Here is a 27,225-nt window from a genome sequence, read left to right on the forward strand (position 1 = left end):
GTGCTGAGCATGCGTGGAGCTATGTGCTGGGCTTTAAGGAAGTCTGGACTACGGATTTTGACAGCCACAGGAGCGGAGGGGAAAATACTTAGGTAGCAACTGAGTTTGCGCAACGCCGAGGGGCGGGGCCCTGAAGCGGAGGGACAGGGTCCTGGGAATAGGAAATCCAGGCCAGATTTTACGTCTCTTTCAGGTGGTGTGGGCTTCTCCGGGCAGAGACGAGTATTAGTAGGACGCTTAACTTTAATCAGATACCTAAGATTTGACCCCAGTTTTTCTTGCTCAGGGCTTGTGACGACTTACCTTCAAGGCCAGGTCTAGCTTTTATATAACATGCCAGTGGCGGACATACAGGAATCAATGACTGAGTCCCATTCCAGAATCTCGCGTAGCTACCGATGTCCATCCTTTTCTTATATTTTTGATCTAGTCAGTCATCTACTCAGGACCTTGGAACCTACGTATCTTAAAGGTCGAGTGGGAGAGAAAAAAATCTTGCTTCTCTCTTTAAAAAACGTGTTCACTTAAAGAAATTAGGATTTTTCTCTATCTTCTACGGCCTTAAATTAGAGTCGGTTCCATTTTTATTTTTTGGTAAGAGTGATTTAGAGACAGTAATCCGGGGAGGGAGGGTGAGATTAACTAGAAGGGTATTTTGATGGCGCGTCTTCGAATAAGCTGCCTGGTTTTTACTTCTGTTGTTTTGGTGCGGTGTGGGAGCCGGAGGGAGGTCACTGCAGTTAGGGGTGGCCCACCCTTGGCAATGCTAGAGCCTTCCAATTCTAATACCGGACTGCTCCGCACACTTGGAAGTCCCTGGCTTCTCTGAGTCGACCCCCGGGACGCGCTGAAAAGCGCGTTGAATGAATGAAACCACAACAGGACACGTGACTTCGAAACGCCGGTGGATAGGGGTGAGAAGGACCAGGAGGGCGCTCCCCCCATCCGTGTCGCGGTCGTCAGTTCCCTGACGCTCAGCGCGCCCGCCCGGCTGCTGGGGTCCAGTCAGACCGCCTCTGGGCATGCTCAGTAGCGGCGGCGGCGGTGGCTGTGCAGGCGGCGCTGACGCTCGCGCGGCAGCCGAGGGGACTGGAGGACGGCGGGAGGGGGAGGGGGCGGGGGCGCAGGAGGTGGGGCCGCCGTCGCCGTCAGGGCCCCAGGGAGCGCGGGGCGCCGCTGCCGCTGCTCCTCGGCTCGGTTCTGTCTACTGGGCAGCGCCGGGCCGGCAGCTGGGCGGCGGAGGAGCAGGAGCCGGGAGTCAAGCTCTGCCGAGAGTTGGGCAGAGGAGCGCCCGCGCCCCGTTCGGCGTCATGGGCACCCTCCCCGGGCCTCAGCGGGCACCAGCCGCGGGAACCCCCGGGCCTCCTCGCGCCCGAGCCTGAGCGACCCCCGGGTTCTCCGGCGCCCCCTCCCTCGCCCTATTTTTTTTTTACCTGCTCTCCCTGCCGCTACCGCTTCGGCTCTCAGTTATGGCAACAGAGCCCCCATCCCCCATCCGGCTCGAGGCTCCGGGTCCCCCTGAAATGCGGACCCCACTGGCGATCGAGGCCACCCCTGAGGGCGCCCCGCAGCCGGCGGGCGGCAGACTCCGCTTCCTCAACGGCTGCGTGCCCCTCTCGCATCAGGTGGCCGGGCACATGTACGGGAAGGACAAAGTGGGTAAGTGGGGGTGGCACGGGGCTCGCCGCTCCCCTTCCGCCTCCGCGAGCCCCCTGCCAGCCGAGGCAGTCTGGCGCTCCCGGGCCGGCCTGGACGCCCCTCGGGTGTGCACACCAAATCCCTGGCCTCTTCCGCTGTCCCCAAAGCCTCGCCACCCGTGCAGAAGGGGCTTGGAAAGTGGGACAATTCCTAGGGTGTGGGTCGTCAGGCTTGCAGCACGGGTGGCAGGGAGAGGCGTGCCTGGTCTCACTCACCCCCTAAGGAGGTTGGGTGTTGATTGGAGACGGCGTTGTTAGTGAAAATAAGGAACTTCATTTTTACTGGACAGGGAAGTAAATTCTCCCCTGAGCACAAGGTCTGTTTATTATAGGCGAGTAGCTATTGCAAAAGAAAAGGAATGAAATGCAGTTGATGCTAATCTAGTACTTCTCTGCTGGGTGCAGCTGCATAGCTAGAGGGGAAGAAAAACACTGGGCTTTTTTGGGGGGGAGGTGAGAAGGGGAGAAAGCCTGTCGTGACTTCTCCGTGATTTCTCCCTGCCCCTTGAGGAGGTTTTTCTGGTGTCTCCTTGATTTCTCCGGGAGGCGTGGTTACAGTAGTGTAGAAATTCGGATTCTTGGTAGGAAATACACACAGATATTGTACTAGAATAATGCACAAAATGCTCAGCTATTCTTGTTAATTTTATAAGGCTATATCATGACCACTGTAATACATTTTCTGAGTTCACAAGTTTAAAGCCTATCTCAGTTTAGGAACTGTAATTTATCTGTCTTACTCTTAGTGGTTCCCTGGGCCATGATTACTTGGATAATCCGACGGATGAGTGTGTGAGTATTGTGGATCTTTGACCCGGAAGAGCCACTAGAGACAATTTAGTTTGTGCTGGTAAAATGATTCGGGTTTAGGCTGCTAATCCTGACATTTTTAGATGAGGTGACTAAGGCCAACCCTGGTTAAGAATGACGTGCCTAAAGTCATGTTACAATGTGTTAAGAATTGTGAAACCAAGAGTTCTTCCTTGGAGTACTGTTTTTTTCACCATATATTGTGTTTGCTGAAAGAACTCAAGGCTTTTTGAAAATGGATAAATATTAGTTTGAATATATGCTATTTCTCAAAGCGACATTTCCCACTACTTTTATTTTTACCTACTTTGGTGAAAGTGAGGCGTTAATGACAATACCGTTCTCTAGATTGAGTGCCTTTCTCTCCACTAAATTGTGAATTCCTAGAGGTTGGAGAGGGAATCTGTGTATTCTTTTGGCCTGGTGCACAGACACCAGGTAACACTCAGGAAATGCTGAAAAGTGAAAGCTGACAGTTCTTTTAGTACACCGAGGTAAAGAAACATCCTCAAGGTGCTCAGCATAGACATTTCCTCTGTGCGTCAGTGTCTTGTAATGAGAGTTTTAGAGTGCTCGTGGGGTTTCTGTTAATAGAGGAATGCCCATTGATTTATATTAATAAATTGTGATGGTAATATTCCTAATAATCTAGATGCCTGAAAAAGTAAATGTTTCCCTGAAACCTTCCCTGAAGGTCCCTAGAGATTGACTTATATGCAAAGGAGAATAGATTTTTAAAATCCCAACATAAAAACAATCTAAATGATGACTGTCACTTAAGAGTGTAACCACTGCTTATCGCCGTATGTAACAGTGATCCCATTCAGAGAGTTATTGCAAATAGTGGCTGAAAAGTTAATTTGTCACCCAAATTGCCTAATTAAAGGAATAGTTTAGATTCTCAAGGTAGTAGTCCTTAATTTTATTATTGCATTCAATGTAAGATAAACTTTTTTTTTCAATTTCATAAGGTTCTTTTGACTAGGGACTGTCTTTGTGTCACCGTAGTACAATGGCTTAAACATACTGTGCTAGCAACCTAATAAATATTTGTTGAATTTAATTCTCAGATAGTTGTACAATCCTGCATGTATTGTTAAGTAAAAGGATAACTGAATGATAATCATCTTCCATATTTGTAAAATGGATAACAAGATGGTCACTAATTCAAAGTTCAACAGTTTATTGTGTTTCTCCACTGTCGTAAGTCATGTACGGTTTAAAGTACATCATTTAGATCATGCTTTGGTCTGTCAATTGAAATAATTCTCAAGATAAGCTTTGTTAAGGACATTATGTTGATATTTGTTTTGTTTTGTTTTTAAATTTGTGTTACTATCATTAAGTAACCAGAGATGTTCAATTTAAGATTATTTTACCTGTTTCCAAAAAGTGCTTGTTAGCTTTGTTAGTTTAAAAATTAAACTCATGGAACGAACTTTCTGAGCACAAAGGTGCTTGAGCAGAAAAAGAAATCTAGTTATATATGGTAGGTAGGAAGCATATATTAGTAGTTCAGATATCAAGTTATAGTTTATGTTATTCACTCAAACCATATTTCATCAAAGTACATTTTAATCTTAGTTCTGAATAGAAACTATTTTGTTTTTTAAATTGTAAAAATTATATAGTACCCGGATCTTTTCGGAAAAAAATTCAAACAGTTTAAGTAATGCCCTTCCCCCTACACATTCTCCCAGAAGCAATCACTGGTAACTGCTTCCTGTCTCTCCTTTCAGGCCTTTGTTTCTGGGTACATACATAAACACATTAGCACAGTTCTGTTTTTTTATACAAATAAATCTATCAGCAACTTTTCTCACTCATTCTGTATTATATCATGTTTTATACCTATATTTTTGAACTTATGATATGCTTTATTTCTTTCTAAAAATTGTATTCTACAATGTGGATGTATCAATTTATTTAACTATTCCTCTAATGGTAGATTTTTAGACTTTCACCATTCGTTTGTGGTTATAAGTAATGTATTTATTAAACATTCTTGTATATTATAGCATACCTTGCACATTCTGTACCTATTTCTGTAGGAAGTTTTCACACAAAAAAGCTATCAATTTAAATTTCCAAAACTCACCAAAGTTAGCATAAAATTTTTTCTGCATAAAATTCTTTTAATATGTATTATTAATTTCTTTAAAAAGTCCTTAAAGTTTTAAACAAATGGTGGAAATCTGATATTTATTTCTTGATCCTACGTAGGATGTAGATATGGGGTAGTCTATAGGGAAAATAAGGATTTAAACTGATAATTGTTCTGGAGGAGAAAGGCCTACAATTATCTTGACTTAGTAGTCTATTGCGTGTGTGTGTGTGTGTGTGTGTGTGTGTGTGAGAGATGGAGTCTCACTGTCGCCTGAGCTGGATTGCAGTGGCGCAGTCTCGGCTCACTGCAGCCTCCTCCTTCTGGGTTCAAGTGATTCTCCAGCCTCAGCCTCCCCGGTAGCTGGGATTACAGGCTCCCGCCACACCCAGCTTATTTTTTGTATTTTTAGTAGAGATAGGGTTTCACCATGTTGGCCAGGCTGGTTTCAAACTCCCGACCTCGTGATTTGCCTGCCTCCACCTCCCAAAGTGCTGGGGTTACAGGTGTGAGTTACCGCACCTGGCCAGTAGTCTATTTTTATTAGCTATCCTCTGAAACTAATTGACCTAAAAAATTTTTAAGTCTACAGAAAAGTTGCAAGAACAATAGAAATTAACATTTTGGCAAATTTGTTTTATTATCTCTCAATGCAAATACTTTTTTCTTAATTATTTGCAAGTAGGTTGTATACATCATGCCACTTTACATGTTAATACTTCAGTGTGTCTTCCTTTTTATTTATTTATTTATTTACTTATTTATTTAAGGCAGGGTTTCACCATGTTGATCAGGCTGGTCTTGAACTCCCGACCTTAGGTGATCTGCCTGCCTTGGCCTCCAAAGTGCTTGGATTACAGGTGTGAGCCACCACGCCTGGCCTTTTTTTTTTTTTTTTAAGACAGAGTCTTCTTCTGTCACTAGGCACCAGGCTGGAGTGCAGTGGTTCAATCTTGGCTCACTGCAACCTCTGCCTCCTGGGTTTAAGCAATTCTCCTGCCTCAGCCTCCCAAGTAGCTGGGACTACAAGGTGCATGCCACCACACTCAGCTAATTTTTGTAGTTTTTTTAGTAGAGACGGGGTTTCACCATGTTGGCCAGAATGGTCTCAATCTCTTGACCTTGTGATCCACCCGCCTCAGCCTCCCAAAGTGCAGGGATTACAAGCACGAGCCACTGCGCCCGGCTAGTGTGTCTTCCTTAAGAACAAAGGTATTCTCTTCTGTAGCCATAGCACATTGATCAACTATGGGAAATTTAGCAGGGATACAATACTTTAATCTATAGTTATATTCTCACTTTGTCAACTGTTCCAATACTGTATTGTCTTTTATCACATTTGTTTCTCTCAGTACAGGATCCAGTCCAGAATCATTTATTGCAATTAGTTGTTATGTCTTTTACTGTCCTTTCATTTGTATCATATCCTCAGCCTTTCCCTGTCTTTTATGAGATTGTCATTTTGAAGAGTCCAGGCCAGTTACTTTATGAAATGTTCTTTAATTTGGGTTTCTGATAGTTCCTTATGATGGGATTCAGGTGATACATTTCCAGCTGGAACATTATATAAGTGGAGGCCAACAATATCTGCTCTTTAGTAGTTGATTGATTCTGGTTGTCTGATTCAAGTGTGGTCTGGCTTCTTCAGTATATAGTTTTTTGTTTGTTTGTTTGTTGAGACAGGCTCCTGCTCTGTCACCCAGGCTGGAGTGCAGTGGCATGATATAGTTCACTCTAGCCTCAAAATTCAGGGCTGAAGCAATCCTCCTGCCTCAGCCTCCCAAGTTGCCAGGAGTGTGGGTGCACACCACTAGTCCAGGCTAATTTTTTTTTTTTTTTTGAAATGGGAGTCTTGCTCTGTCGCCCAGGCTGGAGTACAGTGGCACAGTCTTGGCTCACTGCAACTTTTGTCTCCCAGGTTCAAGTGATTCTCCTGCTTCAGTCTCCTAAGTAGCTGGGATTATAGGAGTGTGCCACCACACCTGGCTAATTTTTTTATTTTTAGTAGCGATGGGATTTTGCCACGTTGGCCAGCCTGATCTTGAGCTCCTGGCCTCAGGTGATCCACCTGCCTCTGCCTCCCAAAGTGCTGGGATTACAATCTTGAGCCACTGCTGGGCCAGGCTAATTTTTAAATTTTTTGTGGAGATGGGGTCTGTCTTTGTTGCCCAGGCTGGTCTTCAACTACTGGCTTCAAGTGATTCTTCTGCTTCAGCCTCCCAAAGTGCTGGGATTACAGGCATGAGCCACCATGCCTGTCTTCAGTATATAGTTAGTTTTTCTATTCTACAATTAATAAGCTATATTTGAGGAGACACTTTACAGTCATGCAGCTATCTGGATTCTCAACTTCATCCCTAGATTTAGCATCTGTTGACTATTGCCTGAAGCTGTCTTTATTCTGGTAGTTACAGAATTGTGATTTTTTTCCCAATGCTGTCACTCCCTCTGCTTTAACAGCTAGCATTCCAGGAAATAGCTCTCCCTTTACCCCTAAGTATTTATGTCCTTATTTATAATCAGTTTGCATCATGGATTCCTATTTGATAACATGTATCATAACCCATTGTGGAACTTATTTACTGGGCTTTAATCACATCTCAATATTTTTTTAAAAGGAACTTAATTATTTTGTTGCTCAAACTGTCCCAAATTTGACCATTGAGAACACTTCCTTTCTGTCACAACAGGTTTTTTTAGAATTATCTCATAACTTTCCTTCTCCAGTCTAGAATCAACTATTTTTTCTCTAAGGAGCCCTGATTTCTTTTTGGAAATAGTGAAAATGGTGTTTAGAAACCAAGATCTGGGCTACTAGGAATGGTCATAGTTGTTGGGAGTATCATTTGCTCCAGGCCTTTTCAATGAACATGATGTTTAAAGTATGTATAAATATTTTAGAAATTATAATTTCATATTTCAAATTTCATTTAAATCCCAGAGTTCTTCCTTTTCTTGATTCTAAATTTGTATTTCCCTTTTTCTATAGTGAGAATCCTGGCTCCCAGTGATATTAATATGTTTATTCTTTGGCCCAATCCTATAATTTTCAGAATTTCTATACCCATACTACTTCAGGAAACAAACCTAGAATAAAGCATTTAGGATGAGATTTTCTTATACTGAGGGTATGTCGTTGAAAACTGTGTTCAAAAGTTACTTGGGGCTGGGGACGGTGGCTCATCATGCCTGTAATCCCAGCACTTTGGGAGGTCAAGGCAGGAGGATCATTTGAGGCCAGGAGATCGAGGCTAGACTGGCCAACGTGGTGAAACCCTGTCTGTACAAAAAATGCAAAAATTAGGTGGGTGTGTTGGTGGCACCTGTAGTCCCAGCTACTCAGGAGGCTGAGGCAGGAGAATCACTTGAACCTGGGAGTGGAGGTTGCAGTGAACTGAGATTGTGCCACAGCACTCCAGTCTGGGCTACAGAATGAGACTTTAAAAATTTTTTTGGTTGTTATTTCTTTTTCTCCTTTTTTTGCAGTAGTCGTATTCATTTGAAATATGGTTGGGATCATTTGTCTCTGTTTAAATTCATATCTGACTCCTCAAATTTTGTTTACTTAATTATATGTTTGAAAGCTTATAACATTAACATGCTTCCAAAAAACAAAACTTTACAGAAAAGTATAATCAGAAGTGTCACTCCCTTATCACTTCAACCATCCATTCCACAGCATCTCTTGTAGGCAATCAATTTTGTTGTTTTCCAATTTATCCTTTTTGAATTTCTTTTTGGAGAATTAAATAGATCTATGTAAGTTTTATTTCCCTTTCTTTATGATACAAAAGATAGTATGCTGTATATACCATTTTGCACATTGCTTGTAAGAGTTAAGGCTGTATCCTCGAAATCCATATGTATCAGTTCATGGAGTTCCTTCTCATTTTTTTTTTTATAGCTCAGCTGTGCTTATTCAATCAATTTTCCTGAATTTGCTTTTGGCCTTTTATTTTCGTTGGCTTGTTTATCCTACTTCACAATCTTGATTTGAGTTATTTTATAATAAGTCTTGATGTATCCCATTTACTATTTCAGGATTGTCTTGGCTTTTTCTGGTCCCTTGCATTTACATACAGATTTTAAATCAACATACTTTCCCCCAGAAGCCTGATGAGATTTTATTTGGCATTGCCTTCAATCTGTAGATTGCTTTGGTGAGAATTAATTTATTTACAATATTGAGCCTTCCGATACTTGAACTTGGTGTATCTCTCTATTTAGTCTTTTAATTTCTCTCAGTGAGTAAGTTTTTGTTGTACAGGTCTTACACAATGTTTACTAGGCTTTTCCTTAAGTATTTGATTTTACTATAAATTGTACTGCCTTAAGGGTTTTTTGAAAAAATTTTAAATGTATTAAAAAGATGCCAGAATAGTATGCCATTCATCTGAATTTATCAGTTGTTAATATTAATTTGGTGCATAGACTTTATTACTTTATGATGATTGTGCAGAAACATTTCAGATTAAAATTTAAACATCACAACCCCTTTCCTCTAAATAATTGTGTATATTGTCTGAAAATAAGACAATTTTCTTACCTAACCAGAGTAAAATTACAAAATCCAGACTATTTAACATTTGTCTTTTGTCATTATTCTAGTAATAACATTTACAGCACTTTCCCTCATCCAGGATCACACATTGCATTTCATTTTCATGATTCTTTAGTTTCCCGTTATTGGGAGCACTTCTTTTTGTATCTTTCCATAACCATGAAATTTTTGAAGAGTATAGGTGTATGACATTTTAGAGTGTTCTTTAAATTAGGTTTGTCTGATTATTCTGTCATAATTATATTCAGATTATGCATTTTTGGTGAAACTATTATATGACTATGTCATGTCTTCAAAGCATTCATATCATAAGACATAGGATGTCAGGTGCATTATTGGTGAGGTAACTTTGATCACCTGGTTAAGTGATTTCTGCCAGGTTTTGCCACAGCAACATTATCATTTTTGCTGTTAAGTAATTTGAGAGGACTATTTTGAGACTGTTATATATCCTGTTCCTCATGAAACTTTACCTTGCCTGATAATATGTGACAGACTCATATAGTACTATGATAATTGCAAAATAGTAATCTAACTATCATTCCTGTTACATTTGTTTTTGTTTATTTTGAGAAGGGGTCTTGCTCTATTACTCAGGCTGGAGTGCAGTGGTGCTATCATTGCTCACTGCAACCTCCATTTCCCAGGCTGAAGCAATCCTTCCACCTAAGCCTCCTGAGTAGCTGGGACTATAGGCGTGTACCACCATGCCTGGCTAATTTTTTTTTTTTTTTTTTTTTTTTTTTTTGTAGAGACAGGATTTTACCATGTTGGCCAGGCTGGTCCTGAACTCCTGAGCTCATGCGATCCTCCCTCCTCAGCCTCTCAAAGTGCTGGCATTATAGGCATGAGCCAGCCCTCATTCCTATTATGTTTGTTAGTTGGCATTCTACATTAAGGAATAGATTTCTCTCCTCATTCATTCATTTGTTGTTAAGGTGGATTTTTTTCATGCTTTAATGGATAGATATTAGTCATTATTATTGCTGCTTCTTTTGATGTTAAGGTTGTCTCAGATTTGAGCAGTTGGAACTTCAGGCTGGCTCCTTTGTCTTTTTGACATTTCCTGTTTTTTTTCTTTTAAAGCATTTTTAAACTTTCTGGCATAAAAAGATGTTCCACATTTCTTTTGTGTTTTCCCCGTCTTGGCCCTGAAATGAGCCATTTTTCTTCAAGAAACCCTTGTTCCTTTAACAACAGGATGAATGGCATTTAGAAACTATGGTCTGGCCGCTAGGTGTGTTCATGGTTCCATGGGTGTGATTGCTGGTTGTCCTTTCACAGACTGGACTAAGAAATATATAATTTCATATTCTTAAACATTTGAGTTAATCCCCATACCTCCAAATTAAATTTAACACCACAAGTTTCTTTTTTTTTGCCTTCCCCCATTCTGTATTTACATCTCCCCTTTTCCTCAGTGAGAACTGTTTCCTCAAAACATCAGTGTATTTATTCATTTAAACCAACTTATATTCCTGGGATGATCTAAAAGAACCACTTTTTTATTTCATTGATTTTTCATCATTGTCCATTTCTCATTTCTTTGATTTCTGATTCCTATCTTTCTATTTATTTGGAATTAATATGTTCTTTTTCTGACATCTTAAATTGGACACCTCCTTTTTCTTCTAATGCATGCATTTAAAACTGCCCATTACCGTTTAAGTTCTAAGTGATACTTGAGCTGTGTTCCACAAATTTTGATAATGTTGTTTTTATTATGATTTAATTAAAAATACTTTCTAATTTCCCTCGTGAATTTTGATCCATGGACAATTAGAAGGGTATTGCTTACTTTCCAACTATTTGGTATTTTCCCAACTATCTTATTATTTCCATTGTGGTTAGAAAATACTCCCTTTATCAATATTCTCTATGATTCCAACGTTGTTAAATTTTAGACTTGTTTTATGGTCCAGCACATAGTCAATCTTAGTAAATGTTCCCTTTATACATTAAAGGAATATATATTCTGTTGACTATAGCATTCATTTTACAGGTGTCAATTTGGTCAACTTGTTTGTTGCTGTTTAGATTTTGTATATCATTACTAATATTCTGTTTGGTTTATCAATTATTGAGAGAGTAATTATGGGTTTGTCCTTTGTTGATTTGTCTGTCCTTTCAGTTCTGTCAGTTTTTGCTTCATGTATTTTGAAGCACCAAATAATTTGCTACACACACATTTAAGGTTTTTGTATCATCTTAATGAACTGACCCTTTTATTGTTATGAAATGTCTCTCTTTATATATAATGGTCTGTTTCTTGTAGTCTGATGTCTCCAATACTATATAGTCTGATGTATAATAATACTATATCAAATGTTCTTAAGAGCAATAATTGCATGATACATCTTTTCCATTCTTTCACTTTTAACTCATTTGTTAAAAAGTGTCTAGGGGTTTGATTTTTTTCCTGTGTGTTTGGGATTCTCTGAGCCTCTTGGCTGTATGTTTTTATGTTTCTTAATACTTTTAGAACATATCAGCCATTGCCTTGTCAAATATTTTCTCAGTCCCTTTCTCACATTTTAAAAATGTTTTTTATCATGTTTACTTATTTATTTATTTATTGAGATGGAGTCTTGCTCTGTTGCCCAGGCTGGAGTACAGTGGTGTGATCTTGGCTCACTGCAACCTCCGCCTCCTAAGTTGAAGTGATTCTCCTGCTTCAACCTCCTGAGTTGCTGGGACTACAGGTGTTTGACACCACACCCAGCTAATCGTTGTATTTTTAGTAGAGATAGAGTTTCACCATGTTGGCCAAGCTGGTTTTGAACTTCAGACCTCAGGCAATCAATCTGCCTTGGCCTCTGGAAGTGGCTGGGATTACAGCCACTGGGCCTGGCTGTTCTTTATCTTTTTAAATACCCTTTTTACATAATTGAGATTAAACAGAATCTATGTTTCTCTTAGTATGTATATACTTTCTTTCTTTTATCACAGATTTTCTTCTCTAATAATAAAAGCAATATATGTTTTTATTTGTTTTGTTCTGTTTGTTTTTAGAGGCAGGGTCTCTTACACTCAGGGTCTCTTATACTGGAGTGCAGTGGTGCAATCACAGCTCATTGCCGCCTCAACTACCTGGGCTCAAGTGATCCTCCCATGTCAGCCTCTCAAGTAGCTCACACCACAGGCATGTGTCAACTTGCTTGGCTAATTTTTTTTTATTTTTTGTAGAGATGGGATCTCACTATTTTGCCCGGGCTGGTCTTGAACTCCTGGGTTCCAGTTTTCCTCCTGTCTCAGCCTTCCAAAGTATTGGGATTATAGGTGTGAGCTACCACACCTAGCTAGTATGTGTTTATCATAGAAATTTCCAGGAGAAATTTACAAAAAAAAAAAAAAAGGAAATATAAATCACCTAGGTGGTGATATCATCAAGGCGGCAGAATAGAAGATCCCTTAGCATCACTGCTTTCGTAAAAATACAATTAGAAACCATTCAAAGACAAGAGCACCAGTCTGAATACACCAGAACTTGGGGGAGAATCAGAGAAATCTCCTGTGTCCACAGACCTGAGAGGAAATTTGACTGATGAGACAAATAATTTCAGACTGTGCCATCCCCTCCCCCAAGCTGGCTTAACACCACTCACAGAAAATCTCCCTAGATCCATGGCTTCTGAGGTGAGAGGAGAGAACTGGAGGTGGATGTTTGATCTTCTCACTGGTCTGGGAATCTTTATGGAAAGCCCACTCCAGTTCCATCTCACAGGAACCACTAGAAGTACCAGAAGGGCTGAACCAACTGGAGTGTATTGGAGCAAAAGTGAGTCAGTGATTGCAATGACAGGTGTGTGTTTCTTTGGGGCTACTCAGTGTTCCAATCAACTGGGAAACCATGCTGCAGAGACTGGCTGATGCCATAGAGCTGCAGAGGCTTAGTCTATGGGAAAGCCTGAATCCCAGTTTTTCCACAAAGGCCAGGTGCTTGCCTGGAACCTTCTCTGGATAGAAACAACTAACAGCCATGATTAAGTTGCGGTGCCCACCTAAGTTTTCCCAGGTTTGAGAAACAGTGGTAGGGTAGCAATGTAGTTCTAGAGCAGTGTTTAAGCTTTGGTGCTCACTGTAAGTCTTTCCTAGAGTGTGAAACAATGGCAGGACAGCACTTTCATCCTATAACAGCATTTATGCTACAATGTTCACTTTAAGTCTTCCTCAGACCAGAAAACAATTACAGTGCAATGAATTAGTTCTAGTGCAGTGTTTTAGTTCCAGTACTTACTATAAGTCATCCACTGAACAGGAGGAAACAACAGGCCATGTTTAAGTTCTGTTACTAAAAGGTAAAGGTCTAATACCAATAAAGAACATCTGCAAAAACTTCAAGAGATAACTGTCTCTTCAAATGTGCAGACATCAACATAAAGATGCAAGGATTGTGAAAATCCAACAAAATATGATACTACTAAAAGAAACCAACTGAACTCCAGTAATGAACCAGAAGAACTGAAGATCTACAAGATGTTTGAAAGAGAATTTAGAATAATTTTTTTTGAAGAAGTTTAGGGAACACAAGAAAATATGGATAGAAATATAAATGAAATTTGGAAAACAGTCTGGGAACAAAATGAGAAGTTTGACAAAAAATAGAAATTATTTTTTAAAAAAGAGAGATCCTATAAATGAAGAGTATCATAACTGAATGGAAAAACTCATTAGAAAGTTTCAACAGCAAACTTCATGAAACAGAGGGAAGAATTAATGAGTTTGAGGGTAGAAGCTATGAAGTTACCTAAACAGAGGAGCAAAAAGAAAAGAATAAAGAATGAAGAGGGCCTACAAGAATTATGAGACAACAATAAGGGAAGCAACCTCTGGTAATTGGAATTTTTAAAGGAGATGAGAGTGAAAAAGGCCTAGAAGACAAATTTAAGGAAATGATGACTGAAAATTTCCAAAATCTGAAGAAAGGTGATAACATCCAGGTAAAGAAAGCTCAGAGGTTACCAATCAGATTTAACCTAGAGAGGGATTTCCCCAAGGTACATTATAATCAAATTAGCAAAAATCAAAGACTGAAAAAATACTCAAAACATCAAGAGAAAAGAAACATGTCTCAGTCAATGGAGCCCCAATATGGCTTTCATTGGATTCCTCAGTAGAAACCGTACAGGTCAGGAGAGACCGGAATGCTATATTTGAAGGAAGGAAGGAAGGGAGGGAAATTGTCAACCAATAATATTGTACCCAGTAAAGCTATTTTTCTTTTTCTTTCTTTCTTTTCTTTTCTTTTTTTTTTTTTTTTGAGACGGAGTTTTGCTCTTGTTACCCAGGCTGGGGTGCAATGGCGCTATCTTGGCTCACCGCAACCTCTGCCTCCTGGGTTCAGGCAATTCTCCTGCCTCAGCCTCCTGAGTAGCTGGGATTACAGGCACGCACCACCATGCCCAGCTAATTTTTTGTATGTTTAATAGAGACAGAGTTTCACCATGTTGACCAGGATGGTCTTGATCTCTTGACCTCATGATCCACCCGCCTAGGCCTCCCAAAGTGCTGGGGTTACAGTGTTGAGCCACTGCACCCAGCCCTCTTTTTCTTTCTTTCTTCCTTTTTTTTTATTTTTTGGAGATGGAGTCTTGCTCGGTTGCCCAGGCTGGAAAGCAGTGGCGTGATCTTGGCTTACGGCAGCCTCCACCTTTTGCTTTAAGCAATTCTGCCTCAGACTCCTGAGTAGCTGGGATTGCAGGCATGTGCTGCCATGCCTGGCTAATTTTTTGTATTTTAGTAGAGACAGGGTTTCACTGTGTTGCCCAGGCTGCTCTCAAACTCCTGAGCTCAGGCAATCCACCCACCTCAGCCTCCCAAAGTACTAGAATTATAGGTGTGAACCACTGTGCCTGGCCCAGTAAAACCATTTTTCAAACACAAAGGAAAGATAAAGATTTTTCCAGACAAACAAAAGTTGAGAGAATTCATCAATGCCAGACCTGTTTTATAAGAACTGTGTATTAGTCTGTTCTCACGCTGCTAATAAAGACATATCTGAGACTGGGTAATTTATAAAGGAAGGAGATTTAATTGACTCACAGTTCCACATGTCTGGGGAGGCCTCACAATCATGGCAGAAGGTGAATGAGGAGCAAAGTCATATCTTACATAGCAGAAGGCAAGACAGCTTGTGCAGGGAAACTCCCATTTATAAAACTATTAAATCTCATGAGACTTATTCACTGCCACAAGAATGGTATGGGGGAAACCACCCTCATGATTCAGTTATATCCACCTGGTATTGCCCTTGTAATAATAAGGATTATTACAATTGATGGTAAGATTTGGGCGGGGATACATACAGCCAAACCATATCAGACTGCTAGAGGGAGTTCTTCAATCTGAAGGAAATGGATGCTAAGATGTAAGAAGAAAACATCTAAAGTTAAAAAACTCATGGATAAGACTGGGTGCAGTGGCTCATGCCTGTAATTCTAGCACTTTGGTAGGTTGAGGCTGACAGATCATCTGAGGTCAAGAGTTCGAGATCAGCCTGGCTGACATGGTGAAACCCTGTCTCTACTAGAAATACAAAAATTAGCCAGGTGTGGTGGTGGGCACCTGTAATCCCAGGTACTCGGGAGGCTGAGGCAGGAGAATCGCTTGAACCCAGAATGTGGAGGTTGCAGCGAGCCTAGATTGTACCATTGCTCTCCAGCCTGGGCGATGATGAGAGATTCCATCTCAAAAAAAAAATCATGGGTAAAAGTAAAACAACTGCCTGTTTGGTATTATGCTTATTATCTGTGTGATGAAATAGTCTGTACACCTAACTTTCATGACACACAATTTTCCTACAGATCAAACATGTACATGTACTCATGAGCCTAAAAATAAAACTTAAAAAAAAGTCAAATTCAGAATAATACTATAATTGTGATAAATAAAATCACTTATATCTTAAATATGAAGACTAAAAAACAAAACTCTTAAAAACAATAACTGCAACAATTGGTTAAGAGGCAATATGAAAAGGTATAAATTGAAACATGAAAGTCAAAGTACAGGGGGTGTTATGGTGTTAAAGTATAGAGTTTGTTTTTGATACCTAGCAATCCACACTGAGTTGTTATCAGTTTAAAATAACCTGTTATAACTACAAGATGTTTTTTATAAGCTTTGTGGTAACCACAAACCAAAAAACCTGTAAGAGAGACACTAAAAATAAATGGCACAGAATCATAACATACTACTAGAAAAAATCCTTAACTATAAAGGAAGACAGTTAGAGGTATAAAGGAAGAAAAGATCTACAAAACAGCCACAAAACAACTAGCAAAATGGCAGTAGTAAACCCTTACGTGTCATACCTTGAGTGTCAATATATTAAATTCTCCAATAAAAAGACATAAAGTTGCTGAATGGATAATAAAACTAGATCCAACTATATGCTGTGTGCAGGAAACTCACTTTACCTTTAAAGACATGCAAAGATTGAAAGTAAAGGATGCAAAGATATTCCATGCAAATGCAAACAAAAAGGAGCTGGAGTAGCTATGGTTGTATCAGATCAAATAAACTAAGTCGACGATGCTACAGAGAACAAAGGAGGCCATCTGTTACATAATGATGGAGTCAGTAGTAGAGCAAGAGGATATAATAGTTGTAAATGTGTAGGTAGTCAACACTGGAGCACCCAAATGTATTAAACATACTACTGGACCTAAAGGGAAAAATTGACTGTAATACAACAGTAATAGTAGGGGACTTCAACACCCCACTTGCAGCAATGGACACATGATCCAGATAGAAAAATCAACAATCTTCAGAGTTAAACTGGACTGTAAGCTAAATGGACCTAACAGACATTTACAGAATATTTTATAAACAGTTGCAGAATATACATTTTTCTAAACAGCACATGGAGCATTCTTCAGGATAAATTGTATGTTAAGTCACAAAACAAGTCTTAACACATTTTAACAATAAAAATAATATGTGTGTACCTGTGCAACAATCTTACATGTTCTTCACATGTACCCCAAAATCTAAAATGCAATTAAAAAAAAAAAGAGAGAATGTCTTCTCTGGAGAAAACAACAGAAATACTGGTTGGTGGGAAGGGCAGGGTAATTTCCTATTACTGCATTTGCCTATTAAAGATTGGTCCCAGAAAGCTGTAAGATTTGATGACATCTGGTTTATATTGTGCATACTGGCATTAAAATAATTGAAATTCTTATTATCTCCTGTTCCCGTGGTTCCCAGCTTTGCATTTCTCAGATTAGTAATATTTTAATAAAAATTCTAGGGACTGAAAAAAAAATTATAGCAAGTATCTTTTCTGACCACATGGAATAAACCTAGAAACCAATAATAGAAGGAACATTGGAAATAGTACAAATTTATGGAAACTAAACAACATGCTCCTGAACAATGAATGGAGTCAATTAAGAAATTAAAATAAATTATAAAATTCCTTTGGGAAAATGAAAATGGAAATACAGCATACCAACACATGAGAAGCAAGAAAAGCAGTTCTTTGAGGGAAGTTTATAGTAATAAACACCTACATCAAAATGTAGGATGACTTCAAATAAACTAATGATGCACCTTGAGGAGCTAGAAGAGCAAGAACAAACCAAAACCCAAATTACTAGATGTGAAATAGGCTGAAAGTCTCTAAGGATGGTTTGACATACCATGGCAAATTAAGAAACATGGTACATCACATTCACAGAATAAAAGACAGAAACTATATATATAATTATTTCAATAGATGCTAAAAAGATTTGATAAAATTCAACATTTCGTCCTGATAAAAACTCACCAAACTGTGTAGAGGAGGAACACACTTAAAAATAAAGGCCATTTGTGAAAACTCATAGCTAATATAATACTGAATTGGGAAAAACTGAATCCCTTCCTCTGAGCTCTTAGAACAAGACAAGGATGCCCATTTTCACCACTCTATTCAACATGTGAGTGGAAGTCCTAGTCAGAGCAATTTGTCAAGAGAAGGAAATAAGACAGAAAGAAGTCAAATTATCCTTGTTTGTAGACAACATGATCTTATATTTAGAAAAATCTAAAGACTCCACCAAAATACTGTTAGAGCTGATGAAAGAATTCAACAAAGCTGCAAGGTACAAGTCAACATACAAAAATCCACGTTTCTATAGAGCAGCAGTGAATAATCTGAAAAAGAAATTTAAAAAGCAATCTCATTTACAGTAGTTAACAACAGCAAACTCTAGGAAAAAATTTAACCAGAAAAGTGAAATATCTTTACAATGAAAACTAAGAATTGAAGAAGACACACAATATGAAAAGATATGTTCATAGATTGGAAGAATAATGTCATTAAAATGTCCATACTATCAAAGCAGTCTACAGAGTTAATGTAATCTCTATCCAATCACCAAAGACACTCTTCAGATAAATAGAACAAAGTCCTAAATTTCTGTGGAGCCACAAAAACCCTCAAATACCCAAAGAAAACCTAAGCAAACCTGAGCAAAAAGAATAGAGCTGGAAACATCATACTACCTGGCTTCAAAATTGACTACATAGTTATAATACCCAGAACAGTATGGCACTAACACAGAAACAGACACATAGTCTAATGGAACATAATAGAGAACTTGGAAATAAATTCACACATTTCCAACCAACTGATTTTTGACAAAGGTGCCAAACACATAAACTGGGGAAGGGATGGTGTCTTCAATAAATGGGGTGGGAAAACTGGATATTCATAAGCAGAAAAATGAAACTAGACCTCTGTCTCTTACCATATATATATTTTAAAAAGCCAGTGTATATTTGATTGAATTGGATGTAAAACATGAAACTACTAGAAGAAAATATTGGAGGAATACTTTAGGACAATGGTCTGGGCAAAGATTTTTTGGGTAAGACCTCGAAGGTACATGCAGCAAAAGCAAACATAGACAAATGGGGTTACATCAAGCCAAAAAGCTTATGAACTACAAAGGAAACAACAGAGTGACAGCCTACAGAATGGGAGAAAATATTTGCAAACTATCCATGTGAGAACAGATTAATAAGCAGAATATATAAAGAACTCAAACAACCTAACAGCAAAAATAATAATCCAATTAAAGCTAGGCAAAGATTCTGAATAGACGTCTCTCAAAAGTAGACATATAAATGACCAATTTAGGTACGAAAAACTGCTCAACATCACTAATCATAAGAGAAATTTAAATCTAAAAATCAGTGAGCTATTATCTCATGCTAGTTAAAATGGCTGTTATCAAAAAGTCAAGCTGAGTGTGGTGGCTTATGCCTGTAATCCCAGCCCTGGGAAGCTGGGGTGGGAGGATTGCTTGAGCCCAGGGATCCGAGGCTGCAGTGAACTATGATTCTGCCATTGCACTCCAGCCTGTGTTACAAAGTGAGACCCTATCTCAAAAACAAACAAAAAACCAATTTTTAAAGAAAAGTCAAAAAATAGCTGATGCTGCCAAGGATGTGGAGAAAGCGAACAGTAACAGTTGCTAGATACGTAAATTAGTATAGCTACTTCAGGAAATGTCAGTGTCTGACCTGCAGACGCTGCTCTAGTGATGGATGAACAAATTCACTCAAACAAAAATTTCCAGTGAAAGAGTGGGATAGGTGTGTCTGTGGCCACTCACAGACACTCCTAGGAGAGTTAGCAGCCATGCCCTGACCAGCTGGCCTTCCTGGCCTTTATTCAGCACATTAAATAACAAAGGCTCTGAGTCAACACCACTACAGGGTACAGATTAAAGGCCAGGTTGTGGGGCCTAAAGCAAACACCATTTGTGGGGAATAAACTTCTGCCAATGCCCCCCGCCCCCCAGTAGAAGGCAGTTATGCACATGTGGATGATCCAAGGGTTGCTAATGGAGGTGGGGGTAAACAGACTTATCTGGGGAAGCCTCTTTACAATTATGTATTTAGTCTATGTTCTAATGCCCTAGGGTAAGAACCCACCACCTTTGGCCCATCCTTTCATTTGAAGCTGTGTACCACCTGACCTTCCAAGGGGGGTTTTGTGACTGTTTCCTATAACTCTCTCTAATTTATTTTCCCTTAATATTTTTGCCACTGTCCTGACTGAACTACCACATTGAAATAGTATGGAAGTTCCTCAAAAAACTAAAAATAAATCTGCCATGATCTAGCCATCCTAGTTGTGAATATATATCCAAAAGAAACCAGCATGTTGAAGAGGTATCTGTGCTTCCATTTTATTGTAGCTCTATTTACAATAGCCAAGATATAGAATCAACCTAAGTGTCCACAACAGATGACTAGATAAAGAAAATATGGTCCACAATGGACTATTATTCAGCCATAAAAAAGAATGAAATCCTGTCATTTGCAGCAATGTGGATGGAATTGGAGCTCATTATATGAAGTGAAATAAGCCAGGCATGGAAAGACAAATAACGCATGATCTCGCTCAGATGTGGGAGCTATAAACATTGATCTCATGGTGGTTGAGAGTAGAATGATGGTTGCCAGAAGCTGAGACAGGTTGTTGGGGGGAATGAAGAGAAGTTGTTTAACAGGTACAAAAATACACTTAGAAGGAATAAGTTCTAGTGTTTAAATAGGACAGTAGGGTGACTATAGTTTACAAAAATGTATATTTCAAAATAGCTAGAAGAGAATATTTGAAATAATCCCAACACAAATAAATTAGGTGTTTGAGGTGATGGATATGCTAATTGCCCTGATTTAATCATTACACATTGTAAGCATATATCAAAATACATATATATGCACACACATAAATATGTAGTTATGATAAAAAAAAGTATCTAGAAAGCACTTTCCACAGAAATTTTAATGTCCATTTATTTTGAATATTTGTAATCCTGCTGAATATACGACAGTTTTTATTGTGGTAAAAAAACATGCAGACATGCAATTTGCCATCTTAGCCATTTTTAAATGTACAGTATTCTCAATTGCATGCACGTTGATGTGCAACAGATCTCTGGAACTTTTTCATCATCTTTTTTTTTTGAGGCAGAGTCTTGCTCTGTCACTCAGCCTGGAGTGCAGTGGCACTATCTTGGCTCACTGCAACCTCTGCCTCCTGTGTTCAAGTGATTCTCCTGGCTCAGCCTCCTGAGTAGTTGGGATTACAGGCATGTGCCACCATGTCTGGCTAATTTTTGTGTTTTTAGTGGAGATGGGGTTTCACCAGGATGGCCAGGCTGGTTTCAAAGTGCTGGGATTATAGGCATGAGCCACCATAGCCTGGTCCACTTTTTCATCTTTTAAAACTCTTGTCCATTGAACAACAACTCTTTTCTCCCTCCTCCTGGCCCCTCACAGTTATCATTCTATTTCTGTTTTCTAAGAATTTAACAGCCTTAAATATCTCATATAAGTATAATCAAGCAGTATTTATCTTTTTGTTACTGGCTTATTTTACTTAGCACAATGTCTTCTAAGTTTCATCCATGCTGTAGCATAAAGCAAGTTTTCTATATTTTTTAAGGCAATGACATTCTATTATATGCAATTACAATGCAGATGCATACATGTAAAATACATACAGAATAACAAATGGCATTCTATTGTATGCCTTGTATGCCTTTACCACATTTTTTTTTACCAATCTATCTGTTGATGGACATGGAAGTTGCTTCCACGTCTCAGCTATTGTGAATAATACCCTAATCAACATGAGTGTGCCTTTCTCTGATTTTTTTTCCTGGGATTCTAATGATAGTATATTAGTTCATTTTCACACTGCTGTAAAGAATTACCTGAGACTGGATAATTTATGAAGAAAAGAGGTTTAATTGACTCATTCCCACAGACTTTACAGGAGGCATGGCTGGGGAGGCCTCAGGAAACTTACAATCATGGTGGAAGGCAAAGGGGAAGCAAGCACCTTCTTTACATGGCAGAGTAGGAGAGAGAGAGAGAGAGAGAGAGAGAGAGAAGGGGGAAGTGCTACACACTTTCAAACAACTAGATCTTCTGAGAAGTCATCATCATGAGAATAGCAAGGGGGAAATCTGCCGCCATGATCCAGTCACCTCCCACCAAGTCTGTCCCCCAACACAGGGAATTGTAATTCAATGTGAGATTTGGGTGGGCATACAGAACCAAACCATATCAGATAGTTATCATAGACTATTTGATATTATTCTGTAGATCTTGGATGCTCTCTTCTGGTTTCTTTTCTTTTTCTTTTCCTCTCGTTGTGTTTCAATTTGTATAATTTCTATTGACCTGACATCAAACTTATTGATTCTCTCCTTGGTTGTTTTGATTCTAGTGATGAGCCTATAGAAAGCTTTCTTCATATCTGTTAACTATGTATTTCATTTCTACTATTTCCATTAAACTTTTAAAGTTTCTCTCTGATGAAAACACTTGTCTTTTCATGCATGTTGTGTGCTTTTTCTATAAATTATGGTTAAGTTCCCCTGTCTGATAATTTTAACACACTGTCATTTCTGATATCAGTCTGTATTTTGCTGTATCTCTTGACAGTATTATTTTTCTTGCTTTTTTTTTTGTGTGTGTGTGTGAGACAGAGTGTTACTCTGGAGTGCACAGGCTGGAGTGCAGTGGTGCAATCTTGGCTCACTGCAACTCTGCCTCCCTGGTTCAAGTGATTCTCCTGCCTCAGCCTCCTGAGTAGCTAGGACTACAGGCTCACACCACCACACCCAGGCTAATTTTTCTATTTTTAGTGGAAACCATGTTTCACCTTGTTGGCCAGGGTGGTTTCTTGACCTTGTGATCCACTCACCTAAGCCTCCCAAAGTGCTGGGATTACAGGCGTGAGCCACTGTGCCTGGCCTTTTCTTGCTTTTTCATGTGTTGTAATTTTCATTAAATTGTAGTGGGCATCATGTATAGGACTATAGCAACTAAAGTTAACAGTGTTTATTACTGAAATGAATATACTTCTTCTGCTTGACTGGTGCTGTTGATGATTTGAGCCAATCTAAAGAAGAATTAAGACAAATTTAAGTATTGTTGTTAATAGTTGCTTTCTCTTATGGACTGAGTGTTTTGTGTTCTTCAAAATTCATATGTCGAAGCCCCTTCTTCCCCACAAATGTAACCATATTTGGAGATAGCACCTGTATGGAGGTAATTAAGGTTAAATGAGGTCATAAGGGTGAAGTCTTGATGCAATAGAATGTGTAATTATAAGAAAAGGCACTACAGAGTTAGCTCTCTTTTTGTCTGCCATGTGAGAACACAGTGAGAAACTGACCTACAAGCTAAGGGAGTCCATACTAGGAACCAAATCTCCCAGCACCTTGGTCTGGGATGTCTAGCCTTCAGAAATATGGTAAAATAAATTTCTGTGGTTTAAGTTGCTCAGTCTATTGCATTTTGTTATGCAGACCCCGGCTGACTAAAAAACTGTCAGTGTACCATAGATTTGAAATTCTGCGAGTGTCATCTTTTGTTTAGGATGGGTCTGATTTGCCAGATGATTTTTCTCAGTATTATGTTTAACTCTCTACCTGAGGTCTTTTTTTTGTGCACGTAAGCTTCAGAGGTGCTCAGAGGTAGTTTTCTCTATGTTCATCACCCTCCCACAAATGTAGATTACTATTATTTTTTCCTTGGTGATAGCCACCCTGGTGCTAGGCTGCAGAAGTATCCCCTGTTGTCTTGGCCCAGCTTCAACGTTAGGTAGGTTCTGTGATCTAGGTTTTGGGGAATGGGACTTGTTCAGGGATCCTGCCCCTCTTTCCCATAGAAGTCAAACTGCCTTGTGTCTTCAGCAGGTCCTTTGCATGAGTTTCCTTTCCACCCCCAGCAGTAGGAGACTTAAAAAGTTAAGACTGCGTATGATTTCCTGTCTTCCTTTATCCTCCCAGGGTTGGAGAATATTTTCCTTTATTCTCCACAATGGGTTGCCACCCGTTTCTTGGGGACAACATGATTTATTGTTCTTACCTGAACAACTTAAGAGTTTTGATCCAAAGGGGAAAAGGGTCTTCTTTCTTTTAGTAGTGGTGCTCCACTTCCTTAATGCCTGTACCTCTGATGGTCACTTTTTCTGACTTTATGCCTCTCTCCAGTCACTTTCTTGACAGCTTGGAAGAGAGGTTCCTGGAGAAAATGTTGCAAGTGTTTGCAACTTCTGGGAGTTCTATACCCTCACTTGAATCTGTACTGTGCCATTAGCTATTTGTTAAAAATTTTAGCTCTATTATTCTAACCCCCTTGTAAGGTAACTCCACCTTCCCATTCCTCTCCATGGGTGAGCCACTGCTCTCATTTGTCGTGTGTGTGTGTGTGTGTGTGTGTGTGTGTGTGTATGTATGTGTGTGGTATGTCTTTAGATTTTATGTTTGTTAGTTATTATCTCAGCTCTTTATTGGTTTCATGAAAAGTTATGATTTTGTAGATTATCTAGCCTTTTCTTGCTTTTAAGTGGGAGCAATGCTTCTTCCGGCTTTCTATATCTTAGGTGGAAACTTGAAAGCCCAGAATTTTTTTCCTCTGGCCCATTCTTTTTTCTTCTTATGGTACCCTAACTACGTGTTTGTTAAAAGCTCTTGATATTGCCTGACAGGTTTTTAATGCTCTATAAATACCTTTCATAAAATATTTTATAAATATCTTTAGCATATTTATAATTTTTGTTTTAACATGCTTGCTTGCTAATTAGAATGACTTGGTCATCTATGTGTCATCTCCTATTTATTATGTTTTCTCTTGATTGTGCTTCATGTTTTCCTGATACTTTGAGTATGTATCATAATTTTTTCCTAAATTTAGGGCATTTTATTTAAAGAACAGTGGGAAGTGATATGTACTATTTTTTTGCTTTGTTTGGATTCCCCAATGGAGTACATGCCCTTTTCTGTGTTTAGGGTAAGGGACTGAGTTTAGTTGAGCTAGTGCTAGGCTACAGTCTCAGATTCAGTGTATCTGTTACTGGCTCAGCCTTTGAAGGGGCCTCCTTTTTTTATCTTGATGGTTTTTGAGCTGGGGGTAGGGATTTGGTTGCAGGTTTAGATACTCTTGATTTACTGTTGGTTTATTTGGATTCTGGAATTTATTCGCCTAGAGAATGCCAGAGATTACCATCTTCTGTCTTCTCAAACTTGAGGGTTATGTTGCAGGGTGAGTAATATGGGAGACTTAGTGGGCCAAGCAATCTCTTTTCGTGTTGGGATTATTACAGTCTCTAATCCATCCTGCTATCCCACGCTGTTGTCTAGAGCTTGGCTGATTTCTGCTTGCCTAACAAAATATATTTGTCTAATGGAAGATCCTCTGTATTTAGGCTAAGGTGTTTGCCCAAGGCAGGGAAGCTGTCATGGTTCTCTGCTTATTTATGAAAGTTCAAGTTTTATTTTCCTCTGGAATTCTATTCATCAAAGCTTCTTTACTCATTTTAGCCCCACAGAAAATGTCATAACCATGAGAGTAAAGGGCTTTCTTGTACTTTATCCCAGCCTTCAGGAACAGAAGTTATATTGGACTTCTGCAGTAACTTTTAGTTATGTTGTACTACTCTTTGAAGTCTTTTGATTGTTTACCATCCAGTCTTATACGGACAGATTAATATTTACCTTCCTTCTATTCTATATCTAGGTCTTTTTAAAATTAAAAAAAAGGGTTTATTTTTAGAGAGGGTCACCCAGGTTGAAGTGCAGTGGTGTGATCATAGCTAATTGCAGCCTCAAACTCCTGAGTTCAAGCCATCTTCCCACCTCATTCTCCTGAGTAGCTGGGACTATAGACACATGCCACCATGCCCAGCTAATTTTCTTTTTTTAAATGTTTTGTAGAAACAGGCTCTACTATGTGGCCCAGATTCTCTCAAACTGAGCCTCAAGTGATCTTCCAGCCACAGCCTACCAAAGTGCTGGAATTACAGGTGTAAGCCAGTATGCCTGGCCTATGTCTAAGTCTTAAGATTGAAAACAACAACAACTTGACTTCTGTGTCTCTTGAGACTTTCTGTCTGCTTCTGTTGGCTGAATTCTGCATTTTTGCCATTATTAAAAAATCTAGATTGTTCTGTAGTTCATAAGCACGATGATTGAGTTTTCATGCTCATGTGTGAGACGTGATTCACTCCAATCTTGTTATAGTGTTAGCACATTACCTATCTGATAGGAAGAAAAAAATTCCTAACAATTAACAAAAAGAAAAGGAAACTCAAGTGGCATATTTTATCAGAATTCTAAATATGTTTATTTAGGTCAGATTCTAACTATCATGATTTTATAAAATTCCAATACCTCAAAATTTAAGATTTTAACATATAAATTTGGAATGAATCTTCATGGGATAGGGCTAGGACCAGTGTTGGTATATATATGGTAACTTTATAAAAAGTCTCTTCCTTTGAGTGGGCAGATTATAAAATGGTACCCCTTCCTGCTCTAGGCTTGTTGCCTGATTTCAACTGTCACTTTACCTATTGGCTAGATGTCCTTGTACTATATATACAAATGTACTTGTATACAGTGCATTTGAATCAGAAAACACTTTAGTTACTTTCTTATAAGAGACAAGAGAGATTTATAAAAAATTACAAGTAGGAAATTCATATATGGCCACTGTTAACACATATGTTCTTTTCTGGTTTTAAAAGTGGGGTCAATTTGTGCTGTTGCTTTTAACTTGCTTCTTATAACTATAAATTAACATCTTATGGAAAGCTTATTACTAAGGAATTTCTATACAATGTTATACATATGTTCTATGTATTATAAAGCCTGAGAGTGTCAAAAGAGGTAGTGGTTGGAAATAATAAAACTAAGATATTTGGAATTTGCGTTCTGGTGCTTTGCATATAACAAGTACTGAAACCTGTTGGTTGAATGTTAGAATTTCTGAAATAAGTAAAAGTAAACCCTTAAGTTTAAAGGAAATAGCTAACCTGTCACTTCAGGAACAAATCTATTTTATGAAGCACACTTTATATTATTAAAGCATTAAAAAATTTCTGATTTTTGTTCCATAGGTATACTGCAACATCCAGATGGCACAGTTTTGAAACAGTTACAACCACCTCCAAGGGGCCCAAGAGAGCTGGAATTCTATAATATGGTAAGTGAGGTAAGATTTGTTTCATTGTATTCAAAGTGTTTTTCAGA

The 27,225-nt window shown here is 38.9% G+C and overlaps 1 protein-coding gene and 1 non-coding gene across 3 annotated transcripts in view; both read left to right on the forward strand.

Moving 5' to 3' along the window:
- The first annotated feature begins 1,138 nt into the window (after positions 1–1,138).
- Positions 1,139–27,225, forward strand: part of IPMK (inositol polyphosphate multikinase) — a 67,613-nt gene continuing 41,526 nt past the window's right edge. Inside the window, exons 1-2 of one of the 2 annotated variants that reach the window (XM_009009910.4) lie at positions 1,139–1,659; positions 27,093–27,187. In XM_009009910.4, the coding sequence (XP_009008158.1) occupies positions 1,470–1,659; positions 27,093–27,187 (285 nt within the window). In that variant the 5' untranslated portion in view covers positions 1,139–1,469. The remainder of the gene's footprint in view (positions 1,660–27,092; positions 27,188–27,225) is intronic. The other variant, XM_002756350.5, reaches the window with a different exon arrangement.
- On the forward strand, positions 26,135–26,238 carry LOC118146597 (small nucleolar RNA U13). The gene has a single exon (XR_004732447.1). It is a non-coding gene; the product is annotated as a small nucleolar RNA U13 (small nucleolar RNA).

The sequence above is a fragment of the Callithrix jacchus genome, chromosome 12 (genome assembly GCF_049354715.1).
Source record: "Callithrix jacchus isolate 240 chromosome 12, calJac240_pri, whole genome shotgun sequence".
NCBI classification, from domain to species: Eukaryota; Metazoa; Chordata; class Mammalia; order Primates; family Cebidae; genus Callithrix; species Callithrix jacchus.